We start from the raw sequence: 15,472 nt of genomic DNA on the forward strand, positions 1-15,472 counted from the left end.
GCATTTCCTTAGGATTCTTCCAAAGAATCTAGGTCTGGCATCTGCTTTACCAACGATCAACTTTATATGATCATTCCATTTTAAACCACTCCTAATGCGTACTCCCAGATAATTTATGTAATTAACTGCTTCCAGTTACTGCCCTGCTATATTGTAGCTAAATGATAAGGGATCTTTCTTTCTATGTATTCGCAGCACATTAAACTTGTCTGCATTGAGATTCAATTGCCATTGCCTGCCCCATGCGTTAATTCGCTGCAGATCCTCCTGCATTCCAGTACAATTTTCCATTGTTACAACCTCTCGATATACCACAGCATCATCCGCAAAAAGCCTCAGTGAACTTCCGATGTCATCCACAAGGTCATTTATGTATATTGTGAATAGCAACGGTCCTACGACACTTCCCTGCGGCACACCTGAAATCACTCTTACTTCGGAAGACTTCTCTCCATTGAGAATGACATGCTGCGTTCTGTTATCTAGGAACTCTTCAATCCAATCACACAATTAGTCTGATAGTCCATATGCTCTTTCTTTGTTCATTAAACGACTGTGGGGAACTGTATCGAACGCCTTGCGGAAGTCAAGAAACACGGCATCTACCTGTGAACCCGTGTCTATGGCCCTCCGAGTCTCGTGGACGAATAGCACGAGCTGGGTTTCACACGATCGTCTTATTCGAAACCCATGCTGATTCCTACAGAGTAGATTTCTAGTCTCCAGAAAAGTCATTATACTCAAACATAATACGTGTTCCAAAATTCTACAACTGATCGACGTTAGGGATATAGGTCTATAGTTCTGCACATCTGTTCGACGTCCCTTTTTGAAAACGGGGATGACCTGTGCCCTTTTCCAATCCTTTGGAACGCTACGCTCTTCTAGAGACCTACGGTACACCGCTGCAAGAAGGGGGGCCAGCTCTATCCCTCTGTCGTCTATTTCGATATCTTTGCTGTTCTGGTGTTCTTCATCTTGTAGATGTGTGTGTAGAACTTTGCTCGGCTTTCCCTGATTTCTTCGTTTATTCTGATGGTCTTTTGAAAGAGTTCGTTCTGAGGTCTCTTCATCCAAATGCCGTTTTTGTTGATTCCTTCGTAAATCTTCCTAAGAATTTTTCGTTCCATTTTTTCTATTTACCTAATTTTGTTTCAGCTGCGTATGTTGCTTCTGGAAGAATCACAGTTTTGTAATGTCTCAGTTTTGCGTATGTAGAATTGCATTTCTTGTTATAGTAGGCTCATGTTTATTTATATGCCTTTTGCAGTTAGCTGATCATTTGTTCATTGGCGATTCTGTTCAGTCCTGATGACTGTATTAGTTCCGCCAAGATAGTCAAATTGGCTGACTTGTGTGATGTTAGCGCGTTTCGTGATCAGCGGGGACTTATTTTCTAGCCGTCTTTCCATATACTGGGTTTTCTCATACGAAATTTGCAATCCAGTTTTCTGTGCAATTTCATGTAGTTTTTCAACTGCGTGAATCGCTTCTGTCCTGTTGTTTCTGATAATCGCAATATCGTCCGCGAAGGCAAGGCATTTCACTTTAGTATAGTTTTCTTTTCTGATACCAGTTTGGACACCTTTTACATGAGGTTCTCATTCTTTGAGGATATTTTCTAGAACAGTATTGAAAAGTCTCGGGAATAGTCTGCCCCCTGCCGTACTCCCGTTCTAATTTCAAAGTGTTCCGATATCTCACCCATGAATTTCACTTGCGAAGTTGTTCTTGTAAGTGTCTGTTCTAGGATTTTCTAGACCTTTCAGTCGACTCCGAATTCTCCCATGCTTTTAAAGAGGGTTTATCGCCGGCCGGGGTGGCCGATCGGTTCTAGGCGCTACAGCTTGGAACCTCGCGACCGCTACGGTCGCAGGTTTGAATCCTGCCTCGGGCATGGGTGTGTGTGATCTCCTTAGGTTAGTTAGGTTTAAGTAGTTCTAAGTTCTAGGGGACTGATGATCTCAGAAGTTATAAAGTCCCATAGTGCTCAGAGCCATTTGTACAAAGAGGGTTTCTCGGTCTATTGAGTCATAAGCTTTCCTGTAATTGGTGAATGAAATTACTGTATTCCTGCATTTTTCATTTGTAGTATCGTCTTTAGGCTCCAGATCTGTTCAGCACATGATCGCCCTTATCTGAATCTGGCCTCAAATTCACCAAGAAGTGGATTCACCTGGGGTTCTATTCTGTTTATAAGTGCTTAGGAGAGGATTTTGTTCGCCACTGGAAGGAGGGAGATTCCTCTGTAGTTGTTGATGTCGGTCTTGCCACCCTTTTTATGTAACGGGTGGATCAGAGCGCATTTCCAGTCTTCTGGTATTTCCTCCATCTCCCATGTGTCAGAGATTATGTGATGAAGTTTCTGTTTCAGTGTAGGATCGTTCAGTTTACACAGTTCTGCGATAATCCAATCTTCTCCTGGTGCTTTTTTGTTCCAGATGTACTTGATTATCGCTGCAATTTCTGCGAGATCTGGGACTTTCGAGTCCGGACGTGTGAATACCGCGGGTGTGAAATCAAGTTTGTCCTGTGGTGGTTCACAGATAAGAAGGGGGCAGAAATACTGGACCAATATTTTGCAATTGTGTTTTGAGTTGGTTTCCAACGAGGCGTCGGGTTTTTTGAAACACAGACTGGGTGCATGGTATTCCTGTAGGTTTTCTCTAAACGTCTTGTAGAAATTTCTTGTATTACTTTTGTTGAAATCCTGTTGCATTTCGTGGGGTCTATTGTTGTCATATCCTCGTTTTTCTTTTCGAATTACCTTTGCAATCTGTTTTTGTATGCCTTCCTGAATTAGTTTCTTCCAGTCTATCGATTTTTCCTGATTAATTGGTTTGATGATTTTTGCTTCGTTGAGTTTCAGGCATTCCGGATCTGGCTTCATGTTTTTGGGTGGATATTTTTGTCTTCTATTGGGTTGAAAATTTGTCTTTATTTGTAGGAGATGATGGTCTGATTGAAAAGCGCATTTGCGAGATGTGACGTTTAGAATTTATTTCGTATTTTCCTTGGAAATCGCGACGTGATCAATTTGGTATTCGCCTTGTCTCAGATTGGGTGATCCCCATGTGGTTAGCTTTTGTGTACGTTTTTGAAATTGGTTGCTCATAACTTTAAGTCCAAAGTTCCTGGGGCAAAAACCTAATAGCGGCGCCCCTCACCCCCCCCCCCCTCTCCCCCCGCCCCCTTCACACCCCCTACATCTCGACCGTTCGAGTTAGGACATCAAAAAGTATTGATTTTTGAGAAATATGTTCATTTTGTTGCCCACATCTTTCTGTGGAGTTGGATATGTAAAACATATATGTTCGAGGAAATGGAAGACTTGTTATTTGATCTTAAGTGTACCAAAACACAGTGCCGCACATTATCACACAGCATTCTTCCCTCACACGTCACTGTATTTCGCTCTGCAGAATTCAAACGTGTATATTTTGTAAAAGAAGCCATCAAATCTATAAATTAAAATGTCCTGGAGTCCCCTCCTGCTCCCAGTCGGCTGGTTTGACTTCCTACCCCCTTAAAAATACACAATTAATATTGTGTGGGATTATTTGTGAGTAGGAGAATAAGAACTCTTCAGAAAATTTTCGATTTTTACTGCCTATTAGGTAATAACTTTCTGTTTTGTATAACATAAAATTAAATATAGGTAACATAAAAGCAGTAAAGACAAGTGACAAGCAAGACAGTACACATTTCTTCAATCCTTAGGTTCCAGCATTTTTTTTCTCTCTAATCTTGCTACGGATTTACACGGCGTGCTTGCCTTTCTGCGACAGAATCTATTACCTCATCAAAGTTCACCAAACGTTTTGCTACATGAAAAATCGAAGTGTCGTTATCTAATACTGAAATAGCTGTTAATACCAATAGTAACCAAGACTGGTGTGGTTGTTCGGTTTGATTACGTCTATTTTGTCACGGTCTGCCAGATAAACGAAATAGACCTTTCTAATATTACAACAGTTATAGCACATCCCAAATAAGCGAGACAGTTTTGGCACAAATCATCATTTTTATTTTCATCGTTAACATAAATAACAAGACAGAAAATAATTCACAAAGTACCAATATCAAATGCCTGTTAGGCCTACTGGAAACAAAAAGTTTTATGTTAAGAAATAGTTTTACATTTCATTTGTATGCTCCAGTTTCTCAAACATGCCGGCCGGTGTGGCCGTGCGGTTAAAGGCGCTTCAGTCTGGAACCGCGTGACCGCTACGGTCGCAGGTTCGAATCCTGCCTCGGGCATGGATGTGTGTGATGTTAGTTAGGTTTAATTAGTTCTAAGTTCTAGGCGACTGATGACCTCAGAAGTTAAGTCGCATGGTGCTCAGAGCCATTTGAACAATTTTTTTTTTGTCTCAAACATGAGATCGAAATGTAGTGGATTACTCTGTTATTCACAATTAAGTGCCTGGCAGGGGGTTCAATGAACCACCTTCAAGCTGTCTCTCTACCGTTCCACTCTCGAACGGCGCGCGGGAAAAACGAGCACTTAAATTTTTCTGTGGGAGCCATGATTTGTCTTATTTTATAGTAATGATCATTTTTCCCTATGTAAGTGGGTGCCAACAGAATGTTGTCACAATCGGAGGAGAAAACTGGTGATTGAAATTTCATGAGGAGATTCCATCGCAGCGAAAAACGCCTTTGTTTTAATGATTGCCACTTCAGTTCACGTGTCATGTATGTTGCACTACCTCCCCTATTTCGCGATAATACAAAACGAACCGCCCTTCTCTGAACTTTTTCAATATCATCCGTCAGTCCCATCTGATACGGATTCCACATCACATAGCAGTACTCCAGAATATGGCGGACAATTGTAGTGTAAGCACTCTCTTTGGTAGATCTGTTGCACCTTCTAAGTGTTCTGCCAATGAATCACAGTCTTTGGTTTGCTCTACCCACAACATTATCTATCTGATCGTTACCACTTAGGTTATTTGTAATTGTAATCTCTAAGTATTTAGCTGAATTTACAGCCTTCAGATTTGTGTGACTTATCGCGTAATCGAAATTTAGCGGATTTCTTTTAGTACTCATGTGTGTAACTCCACACTTTTCTTTATTCAGGGTGAATTGCCACTTTTCGCACCACAAAGATATGTTATCTAAATCATTTTGCAATTCATTTTGGTCATCTGATGACTTTACAAGACGGTATATGGTAGTATCATCTGCCAATAATCTAAGAGGGCTACTGAGATTGTCTCCTATGTCATTAATATAGATCAGGACTAGTAACAAAGTTTACTACATGGTGAATATCTTGATTTTTGCTGCTTTTACTAAAAAAGTTATATCATCGGAGAACAGAATTTGTAACCTGAACCAAGATGCATGTCAAGATCATTGACACCAGTCGCGAAAAAATGAGATGCTGCTACACATATTTGAGGTACCCCTACGTGATTCAGCACTCTCGGCATTCTATCTGTGATTCTACTAGAACAACTCTTATGCTTACTTTTGCTTCTGGTTGCTAAACAATAAATCAGTCTATCATTTCATAGATTCATTATGCTGATGCACTCTGGCTTGTTTAAATGCGTTCTTTGGTTTGCCACGCTGAAAGATTTCGCTAGTTCTAAAAGTGTACCTGTTGTTTGCTGTTAGTATTACATTACTGTTTATGAACTACGTTAACTTTTTGTAAGTATTTTTCCAAAACCTTAGAAACAATCAGGAGGTTACTAGAATACAGCGGTTATTCATCTCTTTATCATCATTTTAACACTTTCTCAGGATCTATGATTGTAGTGAACATTGACATAGGTGAGTGGGGAGCTCATTTATGTATTGGAGGGAGAACTATAAAGTACTCTTGATTGATTCCTTCCTGATAACGGTACCAACGAATATTGATAATTTACAGGTATTGGTAATGTCTTTCATTTTCTGCTAATTTCCACTGAAATTGATTTTTATTAAATTTGCAGCTGTTCCAGTGAGGTAGCTGTTAAAAGTGTTTTCTCTTTCATTTTTGTCTGTAACTTGTTGTGTAACAAGCCTCGATTCTCATTGATATCCTTATTGTACCAGTTTCCTTTTGCATGATGTCTAAGAGAGCTTTTATTTTACTTGAAGAGGTCTTTACATACATATGGCTATGTATTCTTTTTGCTCCAATGTTTACAATTTTTAGACAGAGTCCGTATCAGAATGTTGTACTAGTTTTTTAGATATACTTATTAAAACTTTCAGTATCATTAAGAGCAGAGCAATCTTCTATTTATGTTATTCTTACTGAAGGTATTGCATTTCTATATTTAGTAAGTTGTTTTCTAGTTGCTCTCCTTCAACAGCAGTGATAAGTATTAAATCTTTATGGCCGCTGATTGCTGTATCGTACAGTCTTACAGACCCACTAAATTTCTCTCTATCACCAGGATTTGATCGAAGGTTGACTGATTGAAGTTATTCATAGTTGCAAGCTTTGCTGTAACAGTAAGATTACGTGATTTCTCAAGTTTTACTGCAGTGGCTCTGTTTACAGTTACTGCGAAACTCAAAGCTAAATCCAGAACAACATATTCCTTGAAATTCTGTTGCATTGGAGAGCCACAGGAGAATCGATTTAACACACAGCAAACAAATGAACGACGTTCCGATCTCGCTTGAGTTACGTAGGATCAGTAAAATTTTGAGATGGTCAGCGTTAGAGAACTGACTTCACATGAGATTGTGATGAATATTAAATGTGAAATCATTATAAATGATGAGGAAAGTAGAGGAAATTTGATGAAGCAACAATATTAATTAGTAATACTGGTCAAAGGAATACGATAGGAAATTATAATTAAAAATCTAATTTTCTGCTTAGAAGTGATTCAGATGATGTGAATATTGAGAAATAGCACTTTGTTATAGGATGTTCTAAATTCTTACGGTGTTCCTGTGAAACAGGCAGCAAGACACTGATCATAGCGTGAACGGTATTGTATCAAAGTTACGAGGTACAAGTGCCAAATGGAACTGTTGGGTTTGAAAAGTGTGAAATATAAATAGTGATTATATTTAAGTCCCTGTTTCACTGTAAATTACCGTATAGTGATATTTTTCACGTCAGTGATTGTTTCAGTTTCAGTTAATGATAACCAAACTAGTTTAAATAGAAACAGTGACTTGACATTGCTGCTATGTTCATGGTCACAGCTTTTAACCTTCCATGTTACTTCTATCCTAACCGAAATTCTGCCAATCTTTAATTACAGTTGCAACTGCTACTTCCCTTGATATAAACTTAAAGCTGTGGGAGTAGAAGCTTACAACTGCGGTGTGAAAGCGGAATTTTCAAATTAATTCATTCCTCGTGTTTTTTAATAAACTTAATAATTACAACGTCCATGTTTGTCAAAGTGATTCTTTGCTGTTCTCCTTCTTCGTTTAGTAGACTAAAGGTCACTCGATTTTTCTTATGATACTGAAACGCATCTCTGTTGATTTTTGAACATTTTTGTAGAAATTTTAAGTTGATTTCTGAACGAATCATAAGTTGGTTTTCGAATGCATAGTGTACGTGATGTCTCTGCCAGAGGAATCTCCTTCGCATCTAGAAATAAAAAAACTTTCCCGCAGACAAAAGGGGATGGGACTACACGAGCTGAGATGAATAAACCCAAACCGGTGAATGCCGGTCACTGTTTGTTTATGTTGGTGATTGGCTGTGCGAATGATCAGCGTTGTTATAATTATTAGTGATCTCCATAGATTCAGACTACCAGAGCGAAAATAAACGACTAACAGAAATAACAAATAAGGTAGACTGAATATTGCCTTCTCCGTGTATCAAAGATAATGAAATTCTAACAGAAAATTGTTGCCAGATCGCTACACTACTAACGGTCAGTTGCACAGTCCCCAGTTACCAGCCGCATAAGTTCTTTTCTCGGAATTGTGTTGCAGGAACACGTAAAAACGCCTCGCCAGAGAATAAACGCGGGATAACTAGACCGCTGATTCTGGCAGGATTAGTGATTTTCGCCGGAGAATAAGTTTTGACTAGACAGAAATAGTTACAGACTTAGTGATGACAAGATTGTTTGTTAGAACGAGGTAGGAGAAGCAAAGGGGATATCATAGAAATTATATAGAAGAATATGACGATTTCAGATTTATATAAAATTTTCGTATTACTACTACTTTTCGATCTAATATGTGAGAAACTGGAGCATATGAATGAAATGTAAAACTATTCCATCACAAAAAACTTTTTGCTTGCAGTAAGCCTAACAGGCATTTGATATTGGTACTTTGTGAATTATATTCTGTCGTGTTATTTATGTTAACGAGGAATATAAAAATGATCATTTTCTGCCAAAACTGTATCGCTTATTTGGGATGTGCTATAACTGTTGCAACATTAGAAAGTTCTATTTCGTTTATCTGGCGATCAGTGACAAAACAGACGTAATCAAAGCCAAGAACCACACCAGTCTTGGTTACTATTCACATTAACAGCTTTTTCAGTATTAGATAATGACACTTCCATTTTTCATGTATCAAAACGTTTGGCGAACTTTGATGAGGTAATAGATTATGTCGCAGAAAGGCAAGCACGCCGTGTAAATCCGTAGCAAGATTAGAGAGAAAAAAAATGCTGGGACCTAAGGATTGAAGAAATGTGTACTGTCTTGCTTGCCTCTTGTCTTTACTGCTTTTTTGTTACCTATATTTAATTTTATGTTATACAAAACAGAAAGTTATTAGCTAATAGGCAGTAAAGATTGCAAATTTTCTGAAGAGCTGTTATTCTCCCACTCACAAATAATCCCACACAATATTAATTGTGTATTTTTAAGGGGGTAGGGCGTCAAACCAGCCGACTGGGAGCAGGAGAGGGACTCAAGGATATTTTAATTTATAGGTTTGATGAATTCCTTTACAATATATACACGTCTGAAGTCCGCAGAGCGAGAGAAGAATGCTGTGTGAAAAGGTGTGGCACTGCACTTTGGCACACTGAAGTCCAAGTAACGAGTCTTACATTTCCTCGAACATATATGTTTTACATATCAACGCAAACGCTCGAGGTGGTGGCGGCCGGGGGGGGGGGTGGGGGATTATTAAGTTTTTGCCCCAATTTGGAAATTTGTAGATCCCGGGCTGTGACTGCACCACACTGAGGTGACAAGTTCTGAGATAGCGATATTCACATACACAGATGGCGGTAGCATCGCTTACACAAGGTGCACAGGGACAGCGCATCGGCGAAGCTGTCGTTTGTACTCAGGTGATTCATGTGAAAACTTTACGACCTGAATATCGCCGCACGACATGAATTAACTGACGTTGAACGCGGAATGGTAGTTGGAGCTAGAAGCATGGGACATTCCATTTTGGAAATCGTTAGGGAATTCAATATTCTCAGATCCACAGTGTCAAGTGTGTGCCTGGAATACCAATTTCAGGCATTACGTCTCAACGCAGACAATGCCGTTGTCGATCGCCTTTGCTTTACTAGCAGCGCCGTCTGTGTAGGATTATCAGTGCTAACAGCAAGCAACACTGTGTGAATTAGCCGTAGAAAACAACGTCAGGTTTATGACAAACGTATCTGCCGAAAGTCGGCGTTAATGAGTTATGGCAGACGACGGATGCTAGTCCATTTGCTAACAGCATGACATCGCTTGCAGCGCCTCTTCTGGGCTTTTGTCCGCATCAATTGGACCCTAGACGACTGCAAAACCTTAGCCTGGTCAGATGAGTCCCGATTTCAGTCAGTAAGAACTGATGATAGGGACAGAGTCTGGCTCAGACTCCATGAAGCCATGGACCCAAGTCGTCAACAAGGCATTGTGTAAGCTTGTGGTGGCTCCATAATGGTGTGGGCTGAGTTTACGTAGAATGGATTGGGTCCTCTGGTCAAAATGACTCGACTAATGACTGTAAATGACTACGTTCGACCACTTGGAGACCATTTACAGCCATTCATAGTCTTCAAGTGGTTAAACAATGAAGGAATTTTTATGGATGAAAATGTGCCATGTAACCGAGCCACAGTTCTACGCGCATGGTTTAAACAACATTCTTGGCAATTCGAGCGAATGATTTGGCCACCCAGATCGTTTGACACGAATCACATCGAAAATTTATTGGACCTAATCGAGAGATAAGTTCATGCCGAAATCCTGCACCGCAACACTTTCGTTATTATAGACGGCTATAGAGGCAAAATGGATCAATATTTTTGCAGGGGACTTCCAACGACTTGTTAAGGCTATGCCACATCGAGTTGCTGCACTACTCCAGGCAAAAGGATATTGAGAGGTATCCCATGACTTTTGTCATCTGCATGTATTAATTCAAATAGTGTGGTAGAGACATTCGAGTTCACGAAAACCCCTGAAGTAAGTCAAGGAAGGCAGTTTCGGCACATGTGTCATGCGAATAGGTGCAAGAAGGTGAGTACTGATGCGATGGGCTTTTGCTGTACTCGAAGTATTGTGTCAAGAATGGTAAAAGAGAGACTGTGTGAGAGAGGTAGCTGTAAAGTGGAGGCTTGTAAGTGAAGTACTTGGGTCTCTGAGTTGAGGAAGGAATCTACTTCTAGCGAGATTAGAAACTTTATCATAAGAAGCAGCACGACAAGGTAGTTGTGACGTATCTCTTACTATAAATGTTGGCTCTGAAAGCGAAACTCCCCATCGCAACCCCCTCAGATTTAGTGGTAAAATGACCCAATGGATAGCCCGTCAAAAACAGAGCATAGAAAAACAATGAAAACAGGAAGAACTGTGAAAAAAGTAAAGAAAAAAACCGGAAACAGTTTATGCTCCAAATTCAACATACGTAACATCGAGTCCAGTGCAACAGCCACGCCGTCGGCATTGGGTGGTCATGGTGATCGGCTGCAATGCAGGAGAACCATGTTCAAATCTTCTGTGTGCTTTTTCTTTTCTTATTTTTTTTATTTTTTTTTATTTTTACAAAATTACGAACTGGCTGTCCGGTCATTGACGTGTCTGCCCTCATTCTTTAGTCTTCTAAATTGTCACACCATACACTAGTTACAGAATATAAGTAATGTGGTACGAATATATTACCGTTGCAGGTAAATGTGATGAATAGTGAGAGCTGGTACCGAGCGGGGTGGCGCAGTGGTTAGACACTGGACTCGCATTCGGGAGGACGACGGTTCAATCCCGCGTCCGGCCATCCTGATTTAGGTTTTCCGTGATTTCCCTAAATCGCTCCAGGCAAATGCCGGGATGGTTCCTCTGAAAGGGCACGGCCGACTTCCTTCCCAAGCCTTCCCTAATCCGATGAGACCGATGACCACGCTGTCTGGTCTCCTTCCCCAAACCAACCAACGAGAGCTGGTGCGATGCCCTTAGACCTCTTGCAGAAATGAAAACAACAAATAACCGGGTGAAAACTATGTTACAATAGAGAAATTCAAGAGTCAAATCTTCCAAAACAAAACGAAATCCATAACATGTGGTACTTGCGTAGAACAAATAGGAGGTTCGTACGTCTGGAGATCCCTTCCTTACACACTGCTGTTACACCACGACACAGACACAGATTTGAATACGGCGAACAGATGTGTCAATGAACGGACGGACAGTACGCAATTTTGTGAAAAAAAAAGGAAAAGAAAATTAAAGGGCACGAGGGAGACCTGAACACAGATCTCACACTTCAGAGACCAACGCAGTAACTACACAAGTATGACGACACGGCTATCGAGTTACGCTCGATGTACAAGGGTAATGCCAAAAGTAAGGTCTCCTATTTTTTTATAAGTACGTAGACCTGTTTATTTCTACAATGGTTTACATCAGTTTACAGCTTGAACATTTAGCTATTTTTAGACATAATCACCATTTCTGTCGATGCATTTTTGTAGACGCTGTGGCAGTTTTTGTATGCCCATGTCATACCAGCTCGCCGCCATGCTGTTCAGAAAGTTATGAACCTCTTCTTTCACCTAGTCGTCGGAGCTGAATCGCTGGGACCACAATTAGCGCTGACAGGTACTGTGAGACAATGAAAAAACTCAAACGGGCAATTCAGAACTGTAGAAGAGGAATGTTGAGCAAGGGCGTACACATTCTCCATGACAATGCTCGCCCACACTTCGCTCGGCAAACCGTTGCTCTCCTGAACGGTTTCAGTGGAACATAATCACCCACCCACCCTATAGTCCTGACTTGGCGCCCAGTGACTATCACCTGTTTCCTAGGTTAAAAGAACATTTGGCCAGAAAGCGACTCAGCTCCAACGACGAGGTGAAAGAAGAGGTTCATAACTTTCTGAACAGCATGGCGGCGAGCTGGTATGACATGGGCATACAAAAACTGCCACGTCTACAAAAATGCATCGACAGAAATGGTGATTATGTCGAAAAATAGCTAAATGTCCAAGCTGTAAACTGATGTAAACCATTGTAAGAATAAACAGTTTCAAAAATGGTTCAAATGTCTTTGAGCACTATGGGACTTAACTGGTGTGGTCATCAGTCCCGTAGAACTTAGAACTACTTAAACCTAATTAACCTAAGAACATCACACACATCCATGCCCGAGGCAGGATTCGAACCTGCGACCGCAGCGGTCGCGGTTCCAGACTGTAGCGCCTAGAACCGCTCGGCCACCCCTGCAGGCAATAAACAGGTCTATGTTCTTATAAAAAATAGGAGACCTTACTTTTGGGATTACCCTCGTAAATCATCTTGAACTTAAACCGCTCACTGTTTCTATTTTGCTTCTTTTTTCACAGTTCAGTACACCTTCTTTCTGTTTTCATGCTTAATCTGTGTTCGCTTTTTAACGGGCTATCCACTGAGCCCTCTTACTACAGAATCTGAGGGGGGATGTGATGGGGAGTTTCCCTTGTGAGGAGCGGCACATTTTCTAATTCTGTGGTTCTGCGCAGGATGCGACTCTGGCTTCGGGCACGAACTGGCGCGCCATCTGGACGGGCTGGGGGTGCCGGTGTTCGCGGGCTGCCTGTTCCCTGACGGTGCCGATGCGCGCAGACTCGCCGCAGACTGCTCCTCCAGGTTGCGCGTGCTGCCGCTAGATGTCACCTCAGACCAACAGGTGGCCGACGCCGTCGTCTCCGTCCAAACAGCACTTTCGCACGCGTCAGGCACAGGTACCTCAGAACAATAGGAAATGTATTGCAAATATGGAATACTTTTCAAAAATGGTTCAAATGGCTCTGAGCACTATGGGACTCAACTGCTGTGCTCATAAGTCCCCTAGAACTTAGAACTACTTAAACCTAACTAACCTAAGGACATCACACACATCCATGCCCGAGGCAGGATTCGAACCTGCGACCGTAGCGGTCGTACGGTTCCAGACTGTAGCGCCTTTAACCTCTCGGCCACTCCAGCCGGCGAATACTTTTCAAATGCCGCCAGTAAGATACCTCTCCTACGTTAAATGTTATTATTTTCAGATGACTAATGCTTCATGTTCAGACATTTTGTAGTAGAAAGCTAAAACTACCAAAATTTGGCTAAGGATAAGCTACCTGCCCCAGTTTACCCTCCTGCCGCATCTCAAATTTTGGTCGGATGGTTCAAATGGTTCAAATGGCTCTAGGCACTATGGGACTTAACATCTGAGGTCATCAGTCCCCTAGACTTAGTAGTTAAACCTAACTATCCTAAGGACATCACGCACACCCATGCCCGAGGCAGGATTCGAACCTGCGACCGTAGCTGCAGCGCGGTTCTGGACTAAAGCGCCTAGAACCGCTCGGCCACAGAGGCCGGCTTTTGCTCGGAGAGTGAGTGTTGTGTTGCACTTATCAGCGTAATCGACAAGAAAATCGTCTCCAGTGCGCCATCGTATCGTCTTTCCCTTGCTTGAGATTGCTGAATTGGCGCGCTCCTGAAGTCAGTTTAAAAACGGAAAGTAAATTAAAAAGTAAATTTTGTGGGAGTTTGCTTATCCTTTGTCACGTGTTTGTAATTTTTCTCTAAAAAAGTCTCGAACATTTAGTATTACTCCTATGAAGCTAGTAGCATTTATACATAATTTACAGAACATTCAAGCAGCAAAATTCAGATGCTGAAATGGTTAAAGCTGATAAACTTATAACTGAATAAAAGCTCGTTCATCCACTATAGCTGTATTTATTGTAGTCATTGTAGACACACACTAGCGGTTTCAAACAGTTTTTAATTGCGTCTTCTTTGGCGTCTCTGTATAAAAATTACCAGTACTTTTATAACACCAAATACGTAATTACATAGTCGCAATAAATTATTTGTGGATTGACCAATTTCAAAAACATATGAAATTGGACATGGATTAACCAACGTTCATTATGAGCCTCTATCAAAAGCTACTTTTTCATATTGATTTTGAACATACATTGGCATGTTGCAGACTTATTCACATTGCTATTACATGTAGCTATTGTTGTTTACGACTGATCAGGCGTAATGATCGACGTCTACCTGAAATATCCTTAGAAGTTGTGAAAATTAAAACTTGCGTGACCACCTTTGATGTGTGTGCCATACCAGCAGTAATCACTACAAAAGTGATAAAATTGACATACGTCGGGTTGAGACGTTTTGTTGACCAACAATGTGTCAAGTTCGTTGGTTTGGAGCTCGATAAGTGAGTAATATGCGTCGAACTTATGAAGAAACTGGTAAAATTACGAAAACTGATGGAAAATGTATAAAGTAGATGAAAATATGACAAAAAATGTGGAGGAATGAGGGCACTTACAGGCTCGCTTGGGTGTATGAATATCATTCCAGTCCTCCCCTGGTGGGACTGATGACTAATGGTGCATACTATTCGTGCTCTATGCGTTTAAGTCTTGTAGAATACCACCTTGTTCCACATGTAGTCATGCACTGTCACTCCTAAAAATCAAAGATGCAGCGTCTAAACATTTGGAGGTCAGGATGAACTACCACCTAGGACACCAAAACAGCGATCATGTACCTGGGTGCAATATGCACCATCAATATGAGGGAACAATGGTCAGTGTATCTTTGAAAAACAGAACACCGAGACATCTGCTACCTCATCACTGTGGAAGATGACATTAAATGTAGAGATCATCAGTTTTGGACAGCATTTGGAAATGCTCCACAATGCCAGAGACTATTCCAGTTTCCATATGTTGTGTTGTCCTCCACATTTTTGTCAACAAGAAACGCCACCTCCGTCTTCTGTTTCAATCATCCTGTATGTTGTGGGAGCAGCATGCTTTACACCATGCAGTGTCCAGCTTTCTGTGAGAGTCAATGGATCGAAACATGTTAATGTCGGTGTTACACCTGACACTGACATCGAAGTCGTGGTGGAAAAACAAAATGTATGGTGGTGTACAAAGCTGTAGTCATACACTGCTTGAATGTATTACAGCAGAAAGACAATTTGTCAAATAGCTTATGGAAGAATAACACAGGAACCCTCTGTTGTGATTGATAGTCTGTGGGATATGGTCCTCCTATAGTATGGGAGACAAAACTTTA

The 15,472-nt window shown here is 41.0% G+C and overlaps 1 protein-coding gene across 2 annotated transcripts in view; it reads left to right on the forward strand.

Moving 5' to 3' along the window:
• LOC126465839 (estradiol 17-beta-dehydrogenase 2-like) overlaps positions 1 to 15,472 on the forward strand; it is a 152,926-nt gene that overhangs the window by 50,956 nt on the left and 86,498 nt on the right. For both annotated transcript variants that reach the window (XM_050096338.1, XM_050096339.1), the window contains exon 3: positions 12,895 to 13,116. In XM_050096338.1, coding sequence (XP_049952295.1) covers positions 12,895 to 13,116 — 222 coding nt within the window. The remainder of the gene's footprint in view (positions 1 to 12,894; positions 13,117 to 15,472) is intronic.

The sequence above is a fragment of the Schistocerca serialis genome, chromosome 1 (genome assembly GCF_023864345.2).
Source record: "Schistocerca serialis cubense isolate TAMUIC-IGC-003099 chromosome 1, iqSchSeri2.2, whole genome shotgun sequence".
Taxonomy (NCBI): Eukaryota; Metazoa; Arthropoda; class Insecta; order Orthoptera; family Acrididae; genus Schistocerca; species Schistocerca serialis.